At 44.9% G+C, this 24,230-nt stretch overlaps 1 protein-coding gene across 1 annotated transcript; it reads left to right on the top strand.

The window, feature by feature from the left end:
* The first annotated feature begins 4,117 nt into the window (after nt 1–4,117).
* Nucleotides 4,118–4,974, top strand: LOC109944591 (uncharacterized). The gene has a single exon (XM_020549363.2). It carries the CDS (start codon nt 4,220–4,222, stop codon nt 4,802–4,804), a length of 585 nt encoding a protein of 194 aa, XP_020404952.1. The 5' UTR covers nt 4,118–4,219; the 3' UTR covers nt 4,805–4,974.
* The last annotated feature ends 19,256 nt before the right edge of the window (nt 4,975–24,230 follow it).

The following is a 24,230-nucleotide window of genomic DNA, read 5'->3' as shown; positions in this document are numbered from 1 at the left end:
GCTGCGAGAAGCAGACGATTCGAATCGAGTTTTTATCCTTGCAAGGTAAACCTAAACACACGACGTGTAGGGGCACTCCGTCCCCACACACATCAACCGTCCCCATCGATTCCCCGTCAGCAGATCAGGGCTCACCGCCTTGGCGTACAATGCCTCACTGACCCCGACTGCCGTCGTGCAGTGACCGCACTTGTACCCACCATAACCGGAATGGGAGACCACGTCTCAGGTCGCGTGAGGGGTAAAGTCCACTGCCAGGTTCAATCAGGTACTAGGCTTACCGATTTACCATATTTCTCGGCATATGTTTAGTACGTTCAAACGCTTGACTCACGGTACCACACCATAATCCTTATTCCAATTTCCGTCTCAGAGACGACGCATCCCCATGGACCGTCGTTAACAGACCATCATTATTATGATATCAAAATGGATACAATCAATTTCTGACCTCGCGCGAGTGCAGAAAAATCACTCGACTTCTACCGAGATCCCTAATTAGCAAAGCAGCTACTCGACCTAGCATACTAGTATCCATCTCAAAGGAAATCCTGAGTTCATGCAACTAGGGTTTCAGACAACTCCTACACTTAAGTGCACAGTACAAGCCTACAAACGTTAAGTGCAGTAAAATAGCATATATATAACGGTTATGCATAAAACCGGGGCTTGCCTTTTAATTTAACACTTAGGTAGTGTTTGCTGGGGAGGTGCTCGCTTGGCGAGCATCCACTGGTTAAGTCCACCATCCTTCAGTACGTCCACCAACTGCATCTTGTGGTTGTCACCACATCACTTGCACGGTCGTCACCTCTCGATCCTAAATGAGATGCAGGATGCATATGTATGAATACAATGAAAAATATCACAAGCTATATAAATACATGGTAGCAAACTAACATTTAATTGTAAGACACCGCAACGACTATACGCAATCGCTAGCTATTCGTATGTTATCGGCGTTCATCATTAACACCATTAACAAGACGACCACATTTTATTTATTTACGCAACACAAATACGATATGACAAGTACCCGCATTTTCTACGCTCACCTTAATCATTCATTTGTTCTCCTATTGACCACACAAGAGCAACCAAGACAACGTAAGTTTAAATCGGGCCTAGGCATCAATGTCTATGAAACTCCTATATCACAATTAACTAGAAAAGAAACATATAAAACGTGACACACGTGCATTATTAAGCTTAGTCATGGCAAGTCTACATTACTTAAGTGTTAACCAAACATTTTTAGCAAATAGGGTGAACTAAACATTCATTTGCTCACTTGCAGATTTTTGGGACAGCAGCACAGCAGTTACTTGTTTTAATCATAACTTTTCAAATATTAATCCAAAAATAGTAAACTATGACTTTCTGGAAAGTTTAGAAAGTGCTCTACAATTTTGGTATTTTCATCACAACATGATTTAACACTTAGCAAAGTCGAATTGTGCAAACACAGCAGCTCTGTCCAGATTTGGACAGATTCAGGCTTGCAACTTCAAAAATTCACAACTGAAGATTCAGACATCCAAACAAAGTGATTTTAGACTTTCTGGAAAGCTAATTAAATGTTCTACAAATTATTTATAAACATCTCAAGGTGATTCCATATTTAACTAAGGATAAAAGGCACTAGAAGGCTTTGCTGTCCAGAATTGGACAGATTCAGTCTTCAGACTTTAAACATCCATAACTTAATCTTCAGATCACCAAAAATAGTGATCCAAGACTTTTTGGAAATCTTAGGAAAAGCACTACATAACTTTTATAATCACCAAGAAGTGATTCCAGGTTTAACTAAATCAAACATTACAGTTTTCGAAATCTGTTCTGACAGTGGACAGAACACAGCAAGCAGTTTGTAAAATTCATAACTCTTAAACCGTCAGGCCTATAGTTAGGAAATTTTAACACAAGCAAGATAAGAAAAGCATCTACAACTTTATTATAACGACCATAAACAGATTGCAACATTAAATTAGGCAAACAATGCAGTTTCGGAAATCTGTATAGAATTTGGACAGATTCAGTTACTGAATTTGTAAATAGCATAACTCCTAAACTGTCAGACCTATGGCTGCCAAATTTTAACACCAGCAAGATAATAAAGTTATCTACCACTTTTCTATATCACATATCTACAGAAAACACAATTTGGTTCATCAAACATACAGCACAACCAAAACAGTGCGTGCAGTCCAAAACAGCAATCAATAAATTTCAGCTTCTATACAATTCAAGAGTTGCCGCGTTCTAGAGACTTGAATTATTATAACACTTTGACATTTGTTAGAGTTAAAATAACCAAGTGTGAACTAACAAGTGGACTTCCTAAATTTTTACTCAATTCATTTCGTGCCTAGAATTACTATACACAATTAACAACGCATTCATCACAATAGTCAAATTTGGTATATAAGTATATCAAAGCGCTTTTCACCCACTAGTCCTCATTTTAGCTTAGACACCACATGAGCGCTACTACTTTCCATCCGCGACCGTAACCATACGCATTTAGAATACAACAAGCAATTTATCGTGGCTACGACCTTAACCAATTCATCGAACAATTTGGCTAACTAGAGCAACGACACGGTCCGCTCGACAGCATACACGTCGGCTTGTCTATTACTATCGCAATCCGAGACACAACATATATATAACAAACACTTAACAAAATCGACTCCTATTTAACATGAGTTGGCTAATCACAGTAGAAAACTTAGCGAACCATTTAGACATTGCAACTCAACACATGGGTGGGAGCAAGTTAATTAATGTTTCTTAACCTTTTCTCAACTTAAACTGGACAACACACAAGTCACTTAAAACACCATATTTTAGGAGGTCTAACATAGAGGCATTAACACCTGGCATAGAACTCCGTAAGACTTACATGGGCTACCAAGGGACCTAAAGCACTTATGTGCATATGCTATCGAATTGTTCTTCCAATTTTAACCATGACTCACTTATGAATGCTACTTGCTTCCAATAATTATTAGGCTGCGATCACGCTCATATAAGACCTCTAATCGATCAACCAAACATTTATTTATCCAATGGGAATGGAATGCGATACTTGACCAAGCAAGACATCAATCCGCCATACAACAGAAGCCATACCGACACCGATGGACTTTTACTAGACTCATCATGCGCATAACCTTGTCTCGCATACAACCATATGGTGGCGTGCACTCGAGACATTTCAATCAATGTGGCGCGACCATTAATATATGAACTCCGACACTCATGTCTTAACGATACATCCTCTACGCAAATTAGCATTCTCTAAACTACTCGTCACATCAATAAATATATCCCCTCTAAAATTAAGAATCCCATCACATTGCTTAAAACAAACACACTTTTCACATAAGCACATATCGATGCGTTTCCCAAAACAAAATCCACATTTTGTAACTTAGTTTTCGCATCAAACAACGCATCGCATATTTTCTTATCGAAATAAAAATACCCGAGTTCTTTTCTATTTCATTTTCTTCCCTACACGCGTCCATTCATACAATTATACTTTCACACACATATAACCACATGCACATCATCGACCAAAACATAATTAGACAACTACAAATCGCGCATATCAATTAATCTCTTGTTCTCCAATCGCAAACGCGATCCTACCAATGCGCATAATCGAAACATTTTACACACATCCATTCAAAATAATTAATCGAGTCGATCAAGAGCGACATGCATCGGCTCACCATAAACAACCCAATCGGTGTTTGTGAGGACGATGGCGATTCGGCTTTGTGCATCGCTCCGCACATCGACGAGCGTCGAGCGGCTTGCCTTCTTCTCCACGCAAAACACGGGGTTCTCTCCTCCACAAAAATAAAACAAAGCAGCACACATACATAATTAACCATAGGAAAATAATGTCGATGCGGAATCGAACACGGAGCGTCGCAGTCTCACCGGGGTGAACGACGACAACGATGAGGCTGCGCAAAAACAGAAACAATCGGCGAGTGTCGACGGCGTGCTGTTCACCGTGCCTTATAAAACAGCGAGCCCGCAGAGCGCGGAGACGCCGGGGCTGCTGCAGGAAATCGACGACGCGTGGCTTGTTGTGCATTTCGTCGAGCACACAGCGAGCGTCAACGGCGCACTGCGCAGCAGCAGAGAGGAGGCATCGGCAGAGGGCTCGCGGCCATGGGCAACTGCGAGCTCGCTGCAATCCATGGACAGGGAGCCAACCGCGCTGCGTGGAAGAGGAACAGGGAGGGCGTGGCTGGAGGAAAGGGGCGAGCTGCTTGTGGCCATGGGGGAGAAGAAAGGGCGCCGTCGAGGGAGCTTCAACAGTGGAGCGCTCGGCTGCTGGACTGCTCACCGTGGACAGCAGAGAAAGGCAGGTGCAGTGGAGAAAGGGCGCTCAAAACTGCTGGCCGGAGCTAGGGCTCGGCCATGGGAAAGAAGGGGGAAGGAGGAAGGGGAGCCGGCTGGTGGAGATGGGAGAGCTCGGCTCCATGCAGATATGGAGCTCACCATTTGGAGCAGTGGCAGGGGGCGTCCTTGGCTGCTGGGCGAGCTCGGCATGGAGAGGCTGCTTGCTACCGTGATGCGGGAGGAAGAAGGGGTGCCCTGCTCTTGCACGTTGGGAAGAAGGGGAGGACGCCATGGGAGGAGAGGGAGCTCCATGCTGCAGCCGCTCGCAGGAGGAGCCGGGAGGGCGCCGGGCCATGGCTGGCCGAGGGGAGGAGCTCCTGCCGTCAACCCTGCACACACAGAGAAAACAGCGGCCAAGGGGAGAGCAGGGGGGCGCTAGGCAAAGGTCCGGCTAGAGGTGGAAGAAGGCTTGGGCGCCATCCATGGGAGTGGCTGCTCCCTGCTCTGGCGTGCGTGAAGGAGCGTGGGCTGCTGCCGTGAGGGAGAAGACAGGGAAAGAGAAGGTGGCGGCTAGGAGAATTAGAGGGGTGGGAGTGCAAAATAGCCAAGGGCAAGGAATGAGCACCCCTATTTATAGAAGCAGCCCTAGGATTAGGGTTTAAATGGGCCCAATTGGGCTGGGTTGGGCTGGCCCAAACACGAAATCGGGCTGCGCTAAACATTTTCCGGAATAAAATGTTCCCGCGGAATTTGCCGCTACGGAGAAACAGAGCGAAAAGAGTTCGGACGAACGGAAGGTTGCGCAATTAACTCGGCCGAGAGTCTGTTTTGAATTTGCTCGGAAATTAATTCCCTACGCGTGATTGGAAAATAAATCGCCTTGAGATACGGCCGGCTTTCGGATTTTTGATTGAAGGAGACAAACCGCGACATTTAAAAATCGCTGTCGGAGTGGGTTTTGAATTCGGTTTAGACACAAATATACTAGGCTGAGTCGAGTAAGAATTTATTAGAGGACGATATACTGAGTATTCCGTCTGAGAGTACGGAGTAGGATTAATTTTTTGGACATAGATCGAACATCGAGAAATCGGACACAGCTCGACTAGCAGTTGTCGATCTTTTGATTAAATGAGCTTCAGATGAGATTTATAATTCGAGATGGATTATCGAGTTCGTATTCGTGCCGAGAATTAAAAGTTTTAACAGGCTCCAAATTCGGCCTTCTGTGAGACTGAAAAATTCCGAATTCGGTGAAATGTGTACGAATAGTCTGGATAATCAGAGACATACGCGAGCGAGAAATATAAATTTTCACTGAGCATCCGAGATTAGGATAAATCTCCCGACGTAACACGAAACTGACACCTGGGGTGTCACAGCTGTAACACCCCAGGTGTTACCTTGGCTAGAGCCCACCTTGGCACTAGAAGCTGTGATCACTAGGGGGTAAAGGCTTAGGGCAACACATAAGAACTTGGAGATCAAGTGCTAATAAAGTTGCCAATGACATAAGAAGCATTACTCTAATCCTTGCACACTTACTACCTTGGATAGGAGGGGAGAAGAACCCTAGACCTCTCCTAAACCCTATCTCCCAAAACCCTAGGTAAGAAGGGAAAGAGAGTGAACAAGTGTGCAAAGCATGAGTAAATTTTACCCAAACCTTAACTAACCTAGTAACCATCAATTAGGGGAGGGAAATATTGCAAAAAGACCCCTGGAGAAACCCCAATTCAAATCTCCAAGTGGAGAGAGAGAGCTAGAGCTCTCTATTTCCCTCTAAGTCAAATTCTAACCCTAAGTTAAAGTTCAACCGTGTTCACTTTGAAGATGGCGCCAAAACCACTTGGGTTCTATACCAAAAATGTGGTATACCACTTAAGGCACCCCCTGGAAAAAGTGGAAGCCGAGACTCGGACGTTTGACAGCTCTTGACATCAGTTTTGTCGCAATGTGGGCAGTGAGACAAGCCAGATTTGGCGCCCGTCTATCTCCTGATCTAGGGCGTATCCTCCATTGGAACTCACACATGTGAGATAGCCCTAGGTGCCAGGAAGAGGTCTGCGCCGGATTCATGGCAAGATTCGCACGTTTGCGATCTCTGGAGACGTTTGAACAATGGAAGAAACACACCTCCACGTGTTCGACGCCTTCTGCCCGCGCCAGAGCACGCTCACGCGCGCCCCCGCATGCCCAGCGCCGCGCCCGAGCCAAGCCAGCACCATGGCCCGCGCCCGCGCTTATAAAACCCTCCCAGGCTTAGATTGTACCCTTCCGTGCACCCTCAAACCCCACCGGAGTCTAGCTCGTCGCCGTTTGCCCGTGCGCAGCGAGTCCGCGGCCGCCCAATCCCTCTGCCACCGTAGACCGGCCAGTGGAACCATTCCCAACTCCGGCCAGCCCTCGGAGAAGACTGTGCACACCTCCGTGAGGCTCCCCGAGCAAGGAATCGGAGTTTGCTTCGCCGGAGAGGCCAGTCCACGCTCGCCGGAGCTCTCAACCCCGCCGGAGTACGTGGACCGGGTAAACCACTCCACCATCCTTCGATTCCTTGTGCACACGGTCGCTATGTTACCCCGTGAAGCTCACCGTGCCCTCGGATTGAACCAGTTCGCCGTGGTTTGGCCGGTATACTCGCCGCCGACGAGGACACCCACCTGCACGCGTGGACCGGGCGATTCCGGCCATCCCCGACGTCAAGCCGTACCTCGACGTGACCGCCAGAGTCTCCCCGAGCCAACCCCACCCTTCGCCGGACCTCCCTCGCCGCCGGTAAGCCGCGCCACCCTTTTCTTTCCCGCGATTACTGTTTGCATAAGAGGAAGGACTGCGGGTGAGAGGGAGAGAAGGTTAGGGGGTTTTGTGAAATGTCAGAGACACAGGGGAATAGTGGCACGAGGGTAGATTTGCGCAAGTTGATTTAGTTTAAGCTCAGGGACCTCGGTGTAAACTGTTTTTCCAGAAAACCTTTATTAAATCTGTTTTTAAATTGGACAGAAACTTTGAAAAAGCATAACTGCTGTTTAATTCATCCAAATTTGGTCAAACCAATTTTGTCAGACTCTAAATAATGTAACCTACTTAAGAAAAATATAAAACCCCCTATGTACTATAGAAAACTTTAAAGCTCTGATTTAATTATAGTTTTGACCAAAAGCTTAATAATAGGGCCAAAATTAGTTGCACTATTTGACTGGGGTTAGAAAAATTTTGAGAAGTTTGTATCTACCTACTAAACCAAATAAAAATGCTAAACCTCTCTGTCCACTCCATTAAGTTAGTTTTTACCCCTTATTTCATAATATGCTTAAGGCTAAGAAAAATAGAAAATGTAATTTAATTAATGGACCAGAGAGTACCTCTATTTTTGTTAGGTTACTTATTCAATATAGTTCACTGGAAAAATATATCATACCCTGTTTTAGTATAAAATAAGTAGGACCCCTTTTGTTTTAATAAAACAAGTGAAACTTAGAAAAACTCTACAAAAATAACCCCAAGGTAAAAACACCCCCACCCTTAGGATAACTAATGTTTTATTAAGGAGAATTTGGGAAAAAATATGAAATCTGCTGTTTGACATTTTTCAAATAATAATGTAGTAGAAAGAGCCTTTTTGACATTAGACTTGAGAAAATCATAACTAAATAACCACCCCTTAGTTTTCTGTGATTTTTAGCACAGAGGCCTATTAGTACTATGGGATGCCAGCAAAAAATAACCTTTAGGACAGAACCTACCCCTAACTAAGAGGTGTAGTGTAAAGTGGCCCATTTTGCCTAACTATTGCTATTTTTGTTTAAAGCCTAGCTTTTGTACTTTAAGCCTCAAATTTTTAAAACAAGCTAGAATAGCAAGTGGCAACCCACTGTAATTTTTACAGAATTTTTGGAAATTATTAAAACACTGTCGTAGTTCAAACCTACACTAGAAACCCTAAATGGAAATTAAGGAAAGGAAAATGAATAATGGAAATTAATGTCATCCTAAAACCTTTATAAGATTGTCCACTGAAATCTATAAAGACAATGCAAATCCACTATGTTATCCTAAAAGAAAACCTAAGCTTAAAAGGTAATAAGTCTATGTATATATGTACCACTAGAAGCCCCACATAACCAGGAAACCCTAAGTTAATTCTTGACTTAGTTTCTTTAGCTTAATGTTCTTAAATCTTGCATAATCATGACATACATGTTCATTGCATTTCGATAGACTGTAATCTTGCTGACGGAGAGTACATCCTCGTGCCGGAGCAAGGAGCTGCTCAGGAGGTAGCCCCAGATCCAGCACCCGAGCCTGCACCAGAGGACCTGCCTGCCACTGCTTTGGAAGGCAAGCCCCAGTTTTATGCATAACCTGTTATTTATGCTATTTTACTTCACTTAATGATTGTAGTATTGATTGTGCACTTAGGTGTAGGAATTGTTTGAAACCCTAGTTGCATGATCTCAGGAATCCTTTTGAAATGAATACTAGTATGACAGGTCGAGTAGTTGCTTTATTTAATTAGGATCTCGGTAGAAGACGAGTGATTTTTCTAGCACTCGCGCGAGATCAGGAAATTGATTGTACCCACTTTCACACTGTCATGATATTAGTTGGTGGACAACAATCCATGGGGATTGGTTGTTTACGAGATGGAAAATGGAATAAGGATTAACGTGCGGATACCTGTGTCAAGCGTTTGAACGTACTAAGCACATGCCGAGAAATATGGTAAATCGGTAAGCCTAGTACCTGATTGAACCTGGCAGTGGACTTTACCCCTCACGCGACCTGAGACGAGGTCTCCCATTCCGGTTATGGTGGGTACAAGTGCGGTCACTGCACGACGGCCAGTCGGGGTCAGTGAGGCATTGTACGCCAAGGCAGTGAGCCCTGATCTGCTGACGGGGAATCGATGGGGACGGTTGATGTGTGTGGGGACGGAGTGCCCCTACATGTCGTGTGTTTAGGTTTACCTTGAAAGGATAAAAACTCGATTCGAATCGTCTGCTTCTCGCAGCTAATGAGACTGCTTGATCCATTGTACTGCATTGAGTAATAAGTGGAAGTATGATGAGTTGAGATAAGATGTTGATTGTTAATAATGCTTGCTACCATGTATGAGTAGATAGTCCACTTTTAGCCTTAAGAGAGTCACACTTAACTTTGACTAAGTTAAAATTTTGATTTAGAAACTCAGCTAGTGCTTTTGGCAACCAAACCCCACAGCCAAACAGCTGCATGTCTAGAGGTAGAGGAGTAGACTCCTCACACCGGGTAAGTCTAGCTGAGTATTAGTATACTCAGCCTTGCTTGTGGCATAATTTTTTACAGGTTCTCTGGAGGAAATGGTTGCTGGAATAACTTGGCCGTCCACCTTGCCACCGGGTTGGACTGTCGAGTGGGACCCTGCCTCGGCTGAGGAGGAGCATGAGGAGTGATGGGACAGGCTTCCCCATCTCTCCATTTATTTACCGTTAGTTTATTTCCGCTGCACTTCGAACAATGATGGTTACTTTTGCAAAACTCCGATGATGATGATGGTGATGTAATAATCTAATACTCTGACATGTTTGGTTTTATGCTTTATTGTATTTGCTCTGTGACTCACCTTCGAGTCAGATTGTGGTACTTGATCCTGTCAGTGGCCGTGTCGGACTAGATCCGAGGGATTGACGGGTTATTCCCATTTAAGTGTGGTCTAGCCTCTAAGGCGGGGCTTAGGCACTTAAGTTGGAATAATTCGGGCAGTTCCGCCACAGCTGGTATTGGAGCTTGTACCACCACAGAGGAATCAATAAAATGTAAATACCATCAATTTTCCAAGTAAAATTTGATAGAAACAATGTTGGATAGATAGTAGGACGAGCAGGATAGACCTAGGACGTGGAGCCTTAGGGTAATAGAAGGGTAGCTAGGTGGCTAAGTAACTAGGCCCTACAGGCCACTTTTACAGGATGGGAGTTTCTCCCTATTCCTTTTATCTTGTTGTGAGGTCGTTCAGGACGAGCATGCATGCATTCATAATTAAGCAAATGGATATCTGAGTAAAGGACTTAAAAATAAGATAACAACCAACTAGGTCCCCAGTGCCTTTTCATTTAACTAGAGAAGGGCTGAGTTTTATTTTTCCTTGTTCTTTTTATTCTTTTTTCTTTTACTTACGCTTAACCGTACACAGATGACTTCCCACGGATCCTCCGATGACGGAAATGCACTGACCCACACTGACGGACTTGCACGAGAGGGCTTTCCCCGCATTTTGTGGGAGGTACTTCAGGGGGCCGGATACACGACACCCCCTCAGTACGCGGTGCAGCAGTTCGAGAAGCACCGAGTGCCTCGTTGTAGGGTGAGGATGACTTTGGAGCCTCATCCCCTGCAGCCAGGCTGGCGCTCTTTGGACTCCGAGTCTTTCGGATACCGAGCAGAGGACACGATCAAGGCAATCGCTCTGCATGGATTGACTACTTTCTGCGGATTCCATCCTTTGGAGCTGGCTACCCACCCCATTGGCTTGTTCCCCGCTGAGAGGGAGGACGACCCAATGTGGAAGGATCGGGTGGAGCATGCCAAGGATATCTGGGCCATCTACCCAGGATAGACCGCATACTTGACTGTACGGTGCATGAATGCCCTGTACCGTCTGTAGGTGATGCGCGGTGAGGCAATGTCCCATCTGATGGCACTGCTGGAGGCAACAAAGATTACGTTGGATAACAGAGAGGAACTCGTGGTTGACTTGTCTCAAGAAATGGTGGAGAAGGACTTGCAGGTGGAGCAGCTATCCACTGATATTCAGGAATTGGAGGAGCTGGTGGGCACCAAGGAGAACACCATCGAGATTCTAGAGGATCAGCTCATTAACACTCAGCAGCAGCTCGCTGAGGCTAACGAGCACCTGGACATGCATCACCAGGAGATCCAGGACCAGGAGGCCAACGAGGACGTCGACATTGAGGGAGGAGATGAGCCTGCCTCCAGTGTGGACACTGCTGGCTCGGGAAGACCACCTTCCCCCGAGTCGAGTGTTGCTTCGTTCGCTCACTAGGTGTTCAGGATAGGCTTAGAAGTTGGATAGTCGGACTCCTCGCAGCTAGCTTAGCTTTTGCACCCTTGGGGTACTAGGCTAGATAGAGTTGAGTCATTTTGGAACAATTTGATGTAATCATGCTAAACTCTCTTGGAAGCTTGTTTGATGGATGTTGTCATCAGTCTAAATTTGGAAGAAAGAATTAGTGTCTTTTAAAAATCCTTTTGTTGAAGTCGGAGTCTATCATGTTGTTTTAACTTTTTCTCTGTGATAAAATCTTGAACTTGGAACTGTGGTGTTAAGTATGTATGTGGTTTTTCAGATGGCCAGGAGGCAACGTCGTGGCCAGAACGAGCGCGTTCCTCCACCGCCGCCACCACCTCCCACTCTGCAGGAGCTCATGGCTCAGCAGAATGAGATCCTGAGGCAGCTGGCTCAACGTCAGCCACCACCTCAACATCATGGTGGTGGAGACCATCAGCGTCACCCCGCGGCGGCTACATACCAGGAATTCCTTAGCACCCAGCCTCCATTGTTCACAAGGGCGGAGGACCCACTTTATGCAGATGTGTGGCTGCGAGTGGTGGAATCCAAATTCCCCCTGCTCCATGGAGCTTGCTCAGAGGTCACCAAAGTCAGGTTCGCCACCCAGCAGCTTCGTGGACCTGCAAGGACTTGGTGGGATCATTTTCTTGCTATGCAGCCAGAGGACCGAGAGGTGGAGTGGAGGGAGTTCAAGGCAGCTTTTAGAGGACACCATATACCAGCCGGGATCATGGACAGGAAGCTCAATGAGTTTTTGGCACTCACTCAGGGCAACAGGACAGTGTTGCAGTATGCCCAGGCTTTTAATGATTTGTGCCAGTATGCGGGATATCATGCAGATACAGATGAGAAGAAGAGGGATAGGTTCAGGAGGGGGCTCAGCACTAAGCTCCGTGATCGTCTCAACACCATCAGGGCCAACAGTTATAATGAGTTGGTCAACATGGCTATCTCCCAAGAGGACTGCATTACAGCTAGACAGGCAGAGAAGAAGAGGAAGACCCATGTGGCAGGACCCTCAGCTCAGCCACAGCGCTTCAGGATTGTGTCCGACACCCAGGGCAGGGGACCCCAGTAGCAGCAAGGGCGATGGGTGATCCGACCGCAGCAGCAGCAGCAGCCGGCACCCAACCGCACCCAATTTCCAGCTCAGAGGGGCAATCAGCAGCAGCAGCAGTACCGCCAGGCAAATGACAACAAATGCTTCACATGTGGCAACACTGGGCATTATGCCAAGAATTGCCCCAGGAACCAGCAGAGGCAGGGGCAGAATGTCAATCAGAACCAAGGCAAGAGACAGAAGGTGCAAGTGAGGCAGGGCAGACTGAACTTCACCACCATGGCTGATATTCCAGAGGGAGCACCCGTCATGACTGGTATCTTTACAGTTTTGAATTATCCTGCTATTATTCTATTTGATTCTGGTGCATCGCATAGTTTTATCAGTGCAAAATTTAGTGCCAAGTGCCAATTGCCTTTTCACCACACCAATGGAGGTATCACAATTTCAACACCCGGAGGCAGAGTTGCCACTTATCAAATCAACAGACACGTGCCCATAAAGTTTGGTAGTCTAATAATTAAAACCACCCTCCTCATTTTGGGGTTGGATAGTGTGGATATTATATTGGGAACTGACTGGTTGACCAGGCACCAAGCAATTATTGATATTGCAGCCAGGGCCATTGAGGTGCACTCACCAACTTGTGGTGAAACCACACTCTATTTGCCTGACCAGGGTTGTACCCGTTCTTGTGCTTTCGTCATGATAAATTCCCCAGTGGAAAAGATCCCAGTGGTCCGTGACTATCCGGATGTTTTTCCGGAAGAATTGCCAGGGATGCCACCTGACCGAGATATTGAGTTCGCCATCGAATTGCAACCCGGGACTGCTCCTATCTCCAAGAGACCCTATAGGATGCCTCCCGCGGAATTGGCAGAATTGAAGAAACAATTGCAAGAATTGTTGGATAAGGGGTTTATTCGCCCAAGTACTTCACCTTGGGGATGTCCAGCTTTATTTGTGAAGAAGAAGGATGAGAGTTTGAGGATGTGTGTTGACTACCGCCCTCTCAATGCGGTGACTATTAAGAACAAATACCCGCTGCCCCGCATTGATGTTCTGTTCGATCAATTGGTAGGAGCCAAGGTATTCTCCAAGATAGACCTTCGCTCAGGTTACCATCAGATCAAGATCCGTGCCAGCGATATTCCCAAGACGGCTTTCTCTACCAGATATGGACTGTATGAGTTTCTGGTGATGTCTTTTGGGCTGACCAATGCCCCGGCTTATTTTATGTACCTGATGAACTCAGTGTTTATGCCAGAATTGGATAAGTTCGTGGTCGTTTTCATTGATGATATTCTGGTCTATTCCAAGAATGAAGATGAACATACTGAGCACCTGCACATCGTGCTTCAGCGGCTGCGCGATCATCATCTCTATGCTAAGTTGTCTAAATGTGAGTTCTGGCTGAAGGAGATTAAATTCTTGGGTCACACAATTTCCCAGGATGGGATATCCGTTGATCCTGAGAAGGTGCAGGAGGTGATGGATTGGAAACCCCCGACTACAGTGAAGCAGATTCGGAGTTTTCTGGGATTGGCAGGGTATTATCGATGATTTATTCTGGATTTCTCCAGAATTGCCAAGCCAATGACTGAACTGTTAAAGAAGGGAGTCAAATTTGAGTGGAGCCAAAAGTGTGAAGATGCCTTTCATACCTTGAGGCAGCATTTGACAACAGCCCCAATGCTGGCCCAACCTGACAACACCAAGCCATTTGAAGTTTATTGTGATGCTTCGGGTACCGGATTGGGATGTGTCTTGATGCAAGAGAACAGAGTGATTGCTTATGCTTCCCGAGCACTCAGGCCCCATGAGCAGAACTACCCCACTCATGATCTGGAATTGGCAGCTGTGGTGCATGCTCTTAAGATATGGAGACACTACTTGATGGGAGCTCACTGTAACATCTATACTGATCACAAGAGTCTCAAATACATCTTCACTCAGGCAGATCTGAACATGAGGCAAAGGAGATGGTTAGAGTTGATCAAAGACTATGATTTGGAGGTGCATTACCACCCTGGTAAGGCCAATGTTGTGGCAGATGCCTTGAGCAGAAAGGCCCAGTGCAATTGTATGAGCATGGATGTGGGAGTTACCACCCTGTGTGATGAGTTGTGCAGATTGAACCTGGAAGTTGTTTCTTCGGGTGACCTAAGCTATATCTCGGTGGAGCCCACGTTGCAAGAGCAGATAGTCAGGGCACAGGTTGAGGATAAGGGTGTTCAGGTTATCAAGGATATGATCAAGCAAAAGGCAGAGAAATACAAGTGTTTCCGACAGGACAGCAAGGGAATTCTATGGTTTGGAGATCGATTGGTTGTTCCCAAGGACCCTGAGCTCAGAAAGAAGTTACTGGATGAAGCTCACCTTTCCAAATTCTCCATGCACCCTGGTAGCAACAAGATGTACCATGATCTCAGATCTCTATATTGGTTGACTAGAATGAAAAGGGAAATTGCCAAGTACATATCCGAATGTGACACCTGCTAGAGAATTAAAGCTAGTCACTTGAAGGCAGCAGGCCCTTTGCAACCCCTTCCCATACCATCTTGGAAATGGGAGGACATTTGCATGGACTTCATAGTGGGATTACCCAATACCTCCAGACACCATGATTCTATTTGGGTTATCGTGGACAGATTGACCAAGACTGCTCATTTCTTGCCAGTGCACACCACCCACAAGACAGAGAAGTACGCTGAAATTTATGTTGATCAGATAGTAAGATTGCATGGTATTCCAAAGACCATTATATCTGACAGAGGAGCACTGTTTGTGGCACGCTTTTGGGAGAAACTGCAAGAATCACTTGGGACCCAAGTAGTCCGAAGCTCAGCATATCACCCACAAACAGATGGCCAGACAGAAAGGGTAAATCAGATTTTGGAAGACATGTTGCGGGCATGTGCACTACATTATGGAAAGGATTGGGACAAGTGTCTGTCTTTGGCAGAGTTTTCTTACAATAACAGCTATCAATCTAGTCTGAGGATGGCACCTTTTGAAGCCTTATATGGGAGAAGGTGTAGGACCCCATTAAATTGGTCTCAAGCAGGAGAAAGGGAAATTTTTGGGCCGGATTTAGTACTCGAGGCAGAGGCAAAAGTCAGAGTTATTACCAAGAACTTGGAAGCTGCTCAGGCCAGGCAAAGGAGCTATCATGATAAGAGGCGGAAGCCTCTACAGTTTGAAGTGGGAGATCATGTCTATCTTAAGGTATCACCCACCAAGGGTGTCCAGAGATTCGGGATCAAGGGCAAGTTAGCTCCTCGCTACATTGGACCCTATGAGATCAAGGCAAGTTGTGGACCCGTAGCCTACCAATTGGAATTGCCACCTCACATGTCAGCAGTTCATAATGTGTTCCATGTATCTCAGCTGCGGAAATGTGTTCGTCTACCCACTGAAGTGCTACCAGAACCAGACATTGAGATAGAATCAGACTTGTCCTACCAAGAGTACCCCGTCAAGGTATTAGATCAAAAGGAGAGATCAACTCGGGCAAGGTCGGTCAGAATGTACAAGGTTCAGTGGAGTCACCATTCTGCAGAAGAAGCTACATGGGAGACTGAGGATTTTCTACGCTCTCGCTTCCCCGACTTTCTACCCAAAGGAGTCGGTATGTAACCCCAAAACCCCACCCCACCTGCCCTTTGAAATCAATTATAAGAAAAACTTAGATAACACGGATAGTCTAAGTGGTGGATTTAACTTAAGAAGGGCTTCCTTCTGAAGTTGCAAAGAGGATGACATTCGAAGAGCAGTTAATAAGAGAAATTTAAGTAAGGGGAAAACAACACCAGCACACCTTCAAGCACCCTTCAAGGGACTCTACCTAAATCTCGGGACGAGATTCCTTTAAGGGGGGAGGGCTGTAACACCCCAGGTGTTACCTTGGCTAGAGCCCACCTTGACACTAGAAGCTGTGATCACAAGGGGGTAAAGGCTTAGGGCAACACATAAGAACTTGGAGATCAAGTGCTAATAAAGTTGCCAATGACATAAGAAGCATTACTCTAATCCTTGCACACTTACTATCTTGGATAGGAGGGGAGAAGAACCCTAGACCTCTCCTAAACCCTATCTCCCAAAACCCTAGGTAAGAAGGGAAAGAGAGTGAACAAGTGTGCAAAGCATGAGTAAATTTTACCCAAACCTTAACTAACCTAGTAACCATCAATTAGGGGAGGGAAATATTGCAAAAAGACCCCTGGAGAAACCCCAATTCAAATCTCCAAGTGGAGAGAGAGCTAGAGCTCTCTATTTCCCTCTAAGTCAAATTCTAACCCTAAGTTAAAGTTCAACCGTGTTCACTTTGAAGATGGCGCCAAAACCACTTGGGTTCTATACCAAAAATGTGGTATACCACTTAAGGCACCCCCTGGAAAAAGTGGAAGCCGAGACTCGGACGTTTGACAGCTCTTGACATCAGTTTTGTCGCAATGTGGGCAGTGAGACAAGCCAGATTTGGCGCCCGTCTATCTCCTGATCTAGGGCGTATCCTCCATTGGAACTCACACATGTGAGATAGCCCTAGGTGCCAGGAAGAGGTCTGCGCCGGATTCATGGCAAGATTCGCACGTTTGCGATCTCTGGAGACGTTTGAACAATGGAAGAAACACACCTCCACGTGTTCGACGCCTTCTGCCCGCGCCAGAGCATGCTCACGCGCGCCCCCTCATGCCCAGCGCCGCGCCCGAGCCAAGCCAGCGCCATGGCCCGCGCCCGCGCTTATAAAACCCTCCCAGGCTTAGATTGTACCCTTCCGCGCACCCTCAAACCCCACCGGAGTCTAGCTCGTCGCCGTTTGCCCGTGCGCAGCGAGTCCGCGGCCGCCCAATCCCTCTGCCACCGTAGACCGGCCAGTGGAACCATTCCCAACTCTGGCCAGCCCTCGGAGAAGACTGTGCACACCTCCGTGAGGCTCCCCGAGCAAGGAATCGGAGTTTGCTTCGCCGGAGAGGCCAGTCCACGCTCGCCGGAGCTCTCAACCCCGCCGGAGTACGTGGATCGGGTAAACCACTCCACCATCCTTCGATTCCTTGTGCACACGGTCGCTATGTTACCCCGTGAAGCTCACCGTGCCCTCGGATTGAACCAGTTCGCCGTGGTTTGGCCGGTATACTCGCCGCCGACGAGGACACCCGCCTGCACGCGTGGACCGGGTGATTCCGGCCATCCCCGACGTCAAGCCGTACCTCGACGTGACCGCCAGAGCCTCCCCGAGCCAACCCCACCCTTCGCCGGACCTCCCTCGCCGCCGGTAAGCCGTGCCACCCTTTTCTTTCCCGCGATTACTGTTTGCATAAGAGGAAGGACTGCGGGTGAGAGGGAGAGAAGGTTAGGGGGTTTTGTGAAATGTCAGAGACACAGGGGAATAGTGGCGCGAGGGTAGATTTGCGCAAGTTGATTTAGTTTAAGCCCAGGGACCTCGGTGTAAACTGTTTTTCCAGAAAACCTTTATTAAATCTGTTTTTAAATTGGACAGAAACTTTGAAAAAGCATAACTTCTGTTTAATTCATCCAAATTTGGTCAAAACAATTTTGTCAGACTCTAAATAATGTAACCTACTTAAAAAAATATAAAACCCCCTATGTACTATAGAAAACTTTAAAGCTCTGATTTAATTATAGTTTTGACCAAAAGCTTAATAATAGGGCCAAAATTAGTTGCACTATTTGACTGGGGTTAAAAAAATTTTGAGAAGTTTGTATCTACCTACTAAACCAAATAAAAATGCTAAACCTCTCTGTCCACTCCATTAAGTTAGTTTTTACCCCTTATTTCATAATATGCTTAAGGGTAAGAAAAATAGAAAATGTAATTTAATTAATGGACCAGAGAGTACCTCTATTTTTGTTAGGTTACTTATTCAATATAGTTCACTGGAAAAATATATCATACCCTGTTTTAGTATAAAATAAGTAGGACCCCTTTTGTTTTAATAAAACAAGTGAAACTTAGAAAAACTCTACAAAAATAACCCCAAGGTAAAAACACCCCCACTCTTAGGATAACTAATGTTTTATTAAGGAGAATTTGGGAAAAAATATGAAATCTGCTGTTTGACATTTTTCAAATAATAATGTAGTAGAAAGAGCCTTTTTGACATTAGACTTGAGAAAATCATAACTAAATAACCACCCCTTAGTTTTCTGTGATTTTTAGCACAGAGGCCTATTAGTACTATGGGATGCCAGCAAAAATAACCTTTAGGACAGAACCTACCCCTAACTAAGAGGTGTAGTGTAAAGTGGCCCATTTTGCCTAACTATTGCTATTTTTGTTTAAGGCCTAGCTTTTGTACTTTAAGCCTCAAATTTTTAAAACAAGCTAGAATAGCAAGTGGCAACCCACTGTAATTTTTACAGAATTTTTGGAAATTATTAAAACACTGTCGTAGTTCAAACCTACACTAGAAACCCTAAATGGAAATTAAAGAAAGGAAAATGAATAATGGAAATTAATGTCATCCTAAAACCTTTATAAGATTGTCCACTGAAATCTATAAAGACAATGCAATTCCACTATGTTATCCTAAAAGAAAACCTAAGCTTAAAAGGTAATAAGTCTATGTATATATGTACCACTAGAAGCCCCACATAACCAGGAAACCCTAAGTTAATTCTTGACTTAGTTTCTTTAGCTTAATGTTCTTAAATCTTGCATAATCATGACATACATGTTCATTGCATTTCGATAGACTGTAATCTTGCTGACGGAGAGTACATCCTCGTGCCGGAGCAAGGAGCTGCTCAGGAGGTAGCCCCAGATCCAGCACCCGAGCCTGCACCAGAGGACCTGCCTGCCACTGCTTTGGAAGGCAAGCCCCGGTTTTATGCATAACCTGTTATTTATGCTATTTTACTTCACTTAATGATTGTAGGATTGATTGTGCACTTAGGTGTAGGAATTGTTTGAAACCCTAGTTGCATGATCTCAGGAATCCTTTTGAAATGAATACTAGTATGACAGGTCGAGTAGTTGCTTTATTTAATTAGGATCTCGGTAGAAGACGAGTGATTTTTCTAGCACTCGCGCGAGATCAGGAAATTGATTGTACCCACTTTCACACTGTCATGATATTAGTTGGTGGACAACAATCCATGGGGATTGGTTGTTTACGAGATGGAAAATGGAATAAGGATTAACGTGCAGATACCTGTGTCAAGCGTTTGAACGTACTAAGCACATGCCGAGAAATATGGTAAATCGGTAAGCCTAGTACCTGATTGAACCTGGCAGTGGACTTTACCCCTCACGCGACCTGAGACGAGGTCTCCCATTCCGGTTATGGTGGGTACAAGTGCGGTCACTGCACGACGGCCAGTCGGGGTCAGTGAGGCATTGTACGCCAAGGTGGTGAGCCCTGATCTGCTGACGGGGAATCGATGGGGACGGTTGATGTGTGTGGGGACGGAGTGCCCCTACATGTCGTGTGTTTAGGTTTACCTTGCAAGGATAAAAACTCGATTCGAATCGTCTGCTTCTCGCAGCTAATGAGACTGCTTGATCCATTGTACTGCATTGAGTAATAAGTGGAGGTATGATGAGTTGAGATAAGATGTTGATTGTTAATAATGCTTGCTACCATGTATGAGTAGATAGTCCACTTTTAGCCTTAAGAGAGTCACACTTAACTTTGACTAAGTTAAAATTTTGATTTAGAAACTCAGCTAGTGCTTTTGGCAACCAAACCCCACAGCCAAACAGCTGCATGTCTAGAGGTAGAGGAGTAGACTCCTCACACCGGGTAAGTCTAGCTGAGTATTAGTATACTCAGCCTTGCTTGTGGCATAATTTTTTACAGGTTCTCTGGAGGAAATGGTTGCTGGAATAACTTGGCCGTCCACCTTGCCACCGGGTTGGACTGTCGAGTGGGACCCTGCCTCGGCTGAGGAGGAGCATGAGGAGTGATGGGACAGGCTTCCCCATCTCTCCATTTATTTACCATTAGTTTATTTCCGCTGCACTTCGAACAATGATGGTTACTTTTGCAAAACTCCGATGATGATGATGGTGATGTAATAATCTAATACTCTGACATGTATGGTTTTATGCTTTATTGTATTTGCTCTGTGACTCACCTTCGAGTGAGATTGTGGTACTTGATCCTGTCAGTGGCCGTGTCGGACTAGATCCGAGGGATTGACGGGTTATTCCCATTTAAGTGTGGTCTAGCCTCTAAGGCGGGGCTTAGGCACTTAAGTTGGAATAATTCGGGCAGTTCCGCCACAGCTTAACTTTACAACAACTTGGATTCAGATTGCATTCCTTGTTTACTATTCCCCACCAAGCTCCACATATAAGCCATCGTAATCGGTACTCTGGTCTTGTATTCGCTTAACCATCACTTTCTTGTTACCACCACACATTTTTCTTGCAACCCGTAGGGAACTCATAAGAGCTTTGGTTGGTAAGAGTGGTGAGGTTGTGAGATTCTATATAGCTTCATATTCCACCTATATTTGTTGCCTTGTTGCCACTAACTTCGCAGGAAGATGGATCCCAACGTTGAGATTGAAGAATGTGTCACCCTGATACAATTCAATGAGCTCAAACAAAGCATAGAAGCCAAGCAAGATCTGTTGGCACAAGATCTTCAGACACTTATGGCTGAAATCAGAGGTCGTCGTCGACTCCCCGACGGTGTAAGAAACCAGGATGAAGATGGGGAAGAAGATGAAGGAAATTATTCTAGAAGAGCAAGTGAACATGGGAGGAGAAATCAAGGTGCTGCATATGGTAGAGGAAGAGGCCGGAATCGAAGAAATAATGACAATGAAGAATCTGAATTTGGGGATGATCAGTCTCAACATCGCTATGGTCGTCGTCATCATAGAGGTGTCAACCAAGAAGAGAGATTTGGGAAACTTAAGTTTACCATGCCAAAATTTGATGGTAGATCTGATCCTGAAGATTATTTCACATGGGAATTGAAGGTGGAGAAAATCTTCCGCCTACATAATTATTCAGAGGAGAAGAAACTTGCAATGGCATCTCTTGAGTTTGAAGGATATGCCCTGATTTGGTGGGAGCAACTTCTTCGTGATCGTGAAGAAGATGGAGAGGACCCTATTATTACTTGGCAAGAGATGAAGCGAGAAATGAGAATTCGTTTTGTGCCGAAGCATTATCGGCGTGATCTTTTTGATAAATTGCAGAATTTGAGGCAAGGAAGTTTCTCTGTTGAGGAGTATTATAAGGAGATGGAGAAGGCCATGATTAGAGCCAATGTGTATGAAGACGAAGAGCAAACCATTGCACGTTTCATGGCTGGGTTACACCGCAACATTCAGCGTATTGTTGAGTTTCAGCCGTACCAAAGTCTTATTGATTTGGTACATCAAGCCACCAAAGCTGAACGCCAGCTGCAACAAGATGCTAAGAGCAGCAAGCCCTTGTCATATGGTGCACGAACCATGACTGGAGGAAGCAAATCGATCTCAAGGTTTACTGCTGCATCCTCAGCAACAAAAGGTTCAACTGGAGGCTTGCGATCCAATATTCAAGGCAATTCTAGTGGAAAGAACAGTGCTGCTCCAAACACGAGTTATAAACCAGCAGCCTCCACTTCAACGACAGTGGGTTCAACAGCCAAGAGTAGTGGTATTCAGTGCTTCAAGTGTGGAGGTCGTGGTCTTGTCATAAAGGAGTGTCCAAATAATCGTGTGATCCTTGTGACTGATGATGGAGAATATACATCAGCTAGTGAAGAGGAAGCTGAAGCAGGAAATGAAGATGACATTGATAAATCTGAAGAACATACGGGATGTGAATTTGAGCATGGTACTACTCTTGTGGTTACACAAATCTTGAGTGTTCAAATGAAAGAAGCTGAAATTGGACAGCGACATAATCTTTTTCAAACACGAGCAAAAGTGCAAGACAAAGTAGTAAAGGTGATCATTGATGGAGGGAGCTGTCATAATCTTGCAAGTCGTGAGATGGTTGAAAAGCTTGGTTTGAAGTTGCAGCGACACCCTCATCCATATCATGTCCAATGGCTGAATGAATCGGGAGATATCAAGATTGGTTATAAAGTGAAAGTTCCGTTCAAGATTGGAGAGTATGTTGACATAGTGGAGTGTGATGTTGCACCCATGTCTGTGTGTCACATGCTGCTAGGAAGACCTTGGCAATATGACCGATATTCTCAACATTGTGGAAGAACAAATCAATACACGCTAGATCTGAAAGGGAGAAAGTTTGTACTCAAGCCTATGACCCCTCAACAAATCATGGCTGAACACTTACAAAAGAAAACTGAAATTAGTACAGCAAGTAGAGGAGGAGAAGAGCAAAAGAAATTGAGTGCCATCCACAATTCGGTGAGTGAGTGCTACAAGCCAAATTCCAAAGATAAAAAGAAGGAAGAGGGAGAACACCTAGTTATGCTAGCCACAAAATCCGAGCTGAGAGAAGTGAGGAACAACCCATATCAAGTGCTCTTTGTACTTGTGAACAAAGATGTTTTGATTTCTCCTAACGACATAACATCTCTTCCTAGTGTTGTGGCTGATCTTTTGCAGGACTATGAAGACGTATTTCCACAAGAAACACCGGCTGGACTACCTCCAATTCGAGGGATTGAGCATCAAATCGATCTTATTGCAGGGGCTGCACTTCCTAACCGTCCACCATATCGAACCAATCCCGAAGAAACTAAGGAAATACAAAGGCAAGTACAAGAACTTCTTGATAAAGGTTTTGTTCGTGAAAGCTTAAGCCCTTGTGCTATTCCTGTGATTTTAGTACCTAAGAAAGATGGATCTTGGAGGATGTGTGTTGATTGTAGAGCTATAAATAATATTACCGTTCGCTATCGCCATCCTATTCCACGACTAGATGATATGCTTGATGAATTAAGTGGTTCCACAATTTTTACTAAAATTGATTTGAGAAGTGGATACCATCAAATAAGAATGAAAACTGGAGATGAATGGAAGACTGCATTTAAAACAAAATTTGGGTTGTATGAATGGTTAGTAATGCCCTTTGGGTTGACTAATGCTCCTAGTACTTTTATGAGATTAATGAACCATGTCTTAAGAACTTTCATTGGAAAATTTGTTGTTGTCTACTTCGATGATATTCTAATTTACAGCAAGTCTTTTGATGAACATGTGAAACACATTCGACAAGTTTTAGATGAGCTTAGAAAGGAGAAATTATTTGCTAATCTTGAGAAGTGCAGTTTTTGCACAGACCATGTTGTGTTTCTTGGCTTTGTTGTTTCAGCAAAAGGAATAGAGGTGGATGAATCCAAGGTGAAAGCCATCAAGGATTGGCCAGCTCCAACGAATGTAAGTCAAGTAAGAAGTTTTCATGGTCTTGCTGGTTTTTATAGAAGATTTGTGCGAGATTTTAGTACCATCGCTTCTCCTTTAAATGAATTGACAAAGAAAGGTGTTGAATTTAAATGGGGAAACTCACAAGAAGATGCTTTTCAAGAATTGAAGAAACGTTTGACTGAAGCACCTGTACTTATTCTTCCTGATTTCACTAAAACTTTTGAAGTAGAATGTGATGCTAGTGGGATTGGGATAGGAGGAGTTTTAATGCAACAAGGAAAACCTATAGCATATTTTAGTGAAAAATTGGGAGGTGCTCAATTAAATTATTCTGTGTATGACAAAGAATTGTATGCTTTGGTCCGAGCGCTTGAAACATGGCAGCACTACTTATGGCCAAAAGAGTTTGTTATTCATTCCGATCATGAA

This window comes from Zea mays, chromosome 2 (genome assembly GCF_902167145.1).
Source record: "Zea mays cultivar B73 chromosome 2, Zm-B73-REFERENCE-NAM-5.0, whole genome shotgun sequence".
NCBI classification, from domain to species: Eukaryota; Viridiplantae; Streptophyta; class Magnoliopsida; order Poales; family Poaceae; genus Zea; species Zea mays.
Note: the sequence above shows the minus strand (reverse complement) of the source record. Positions and strands in the feature narration are given on the sequence as shown.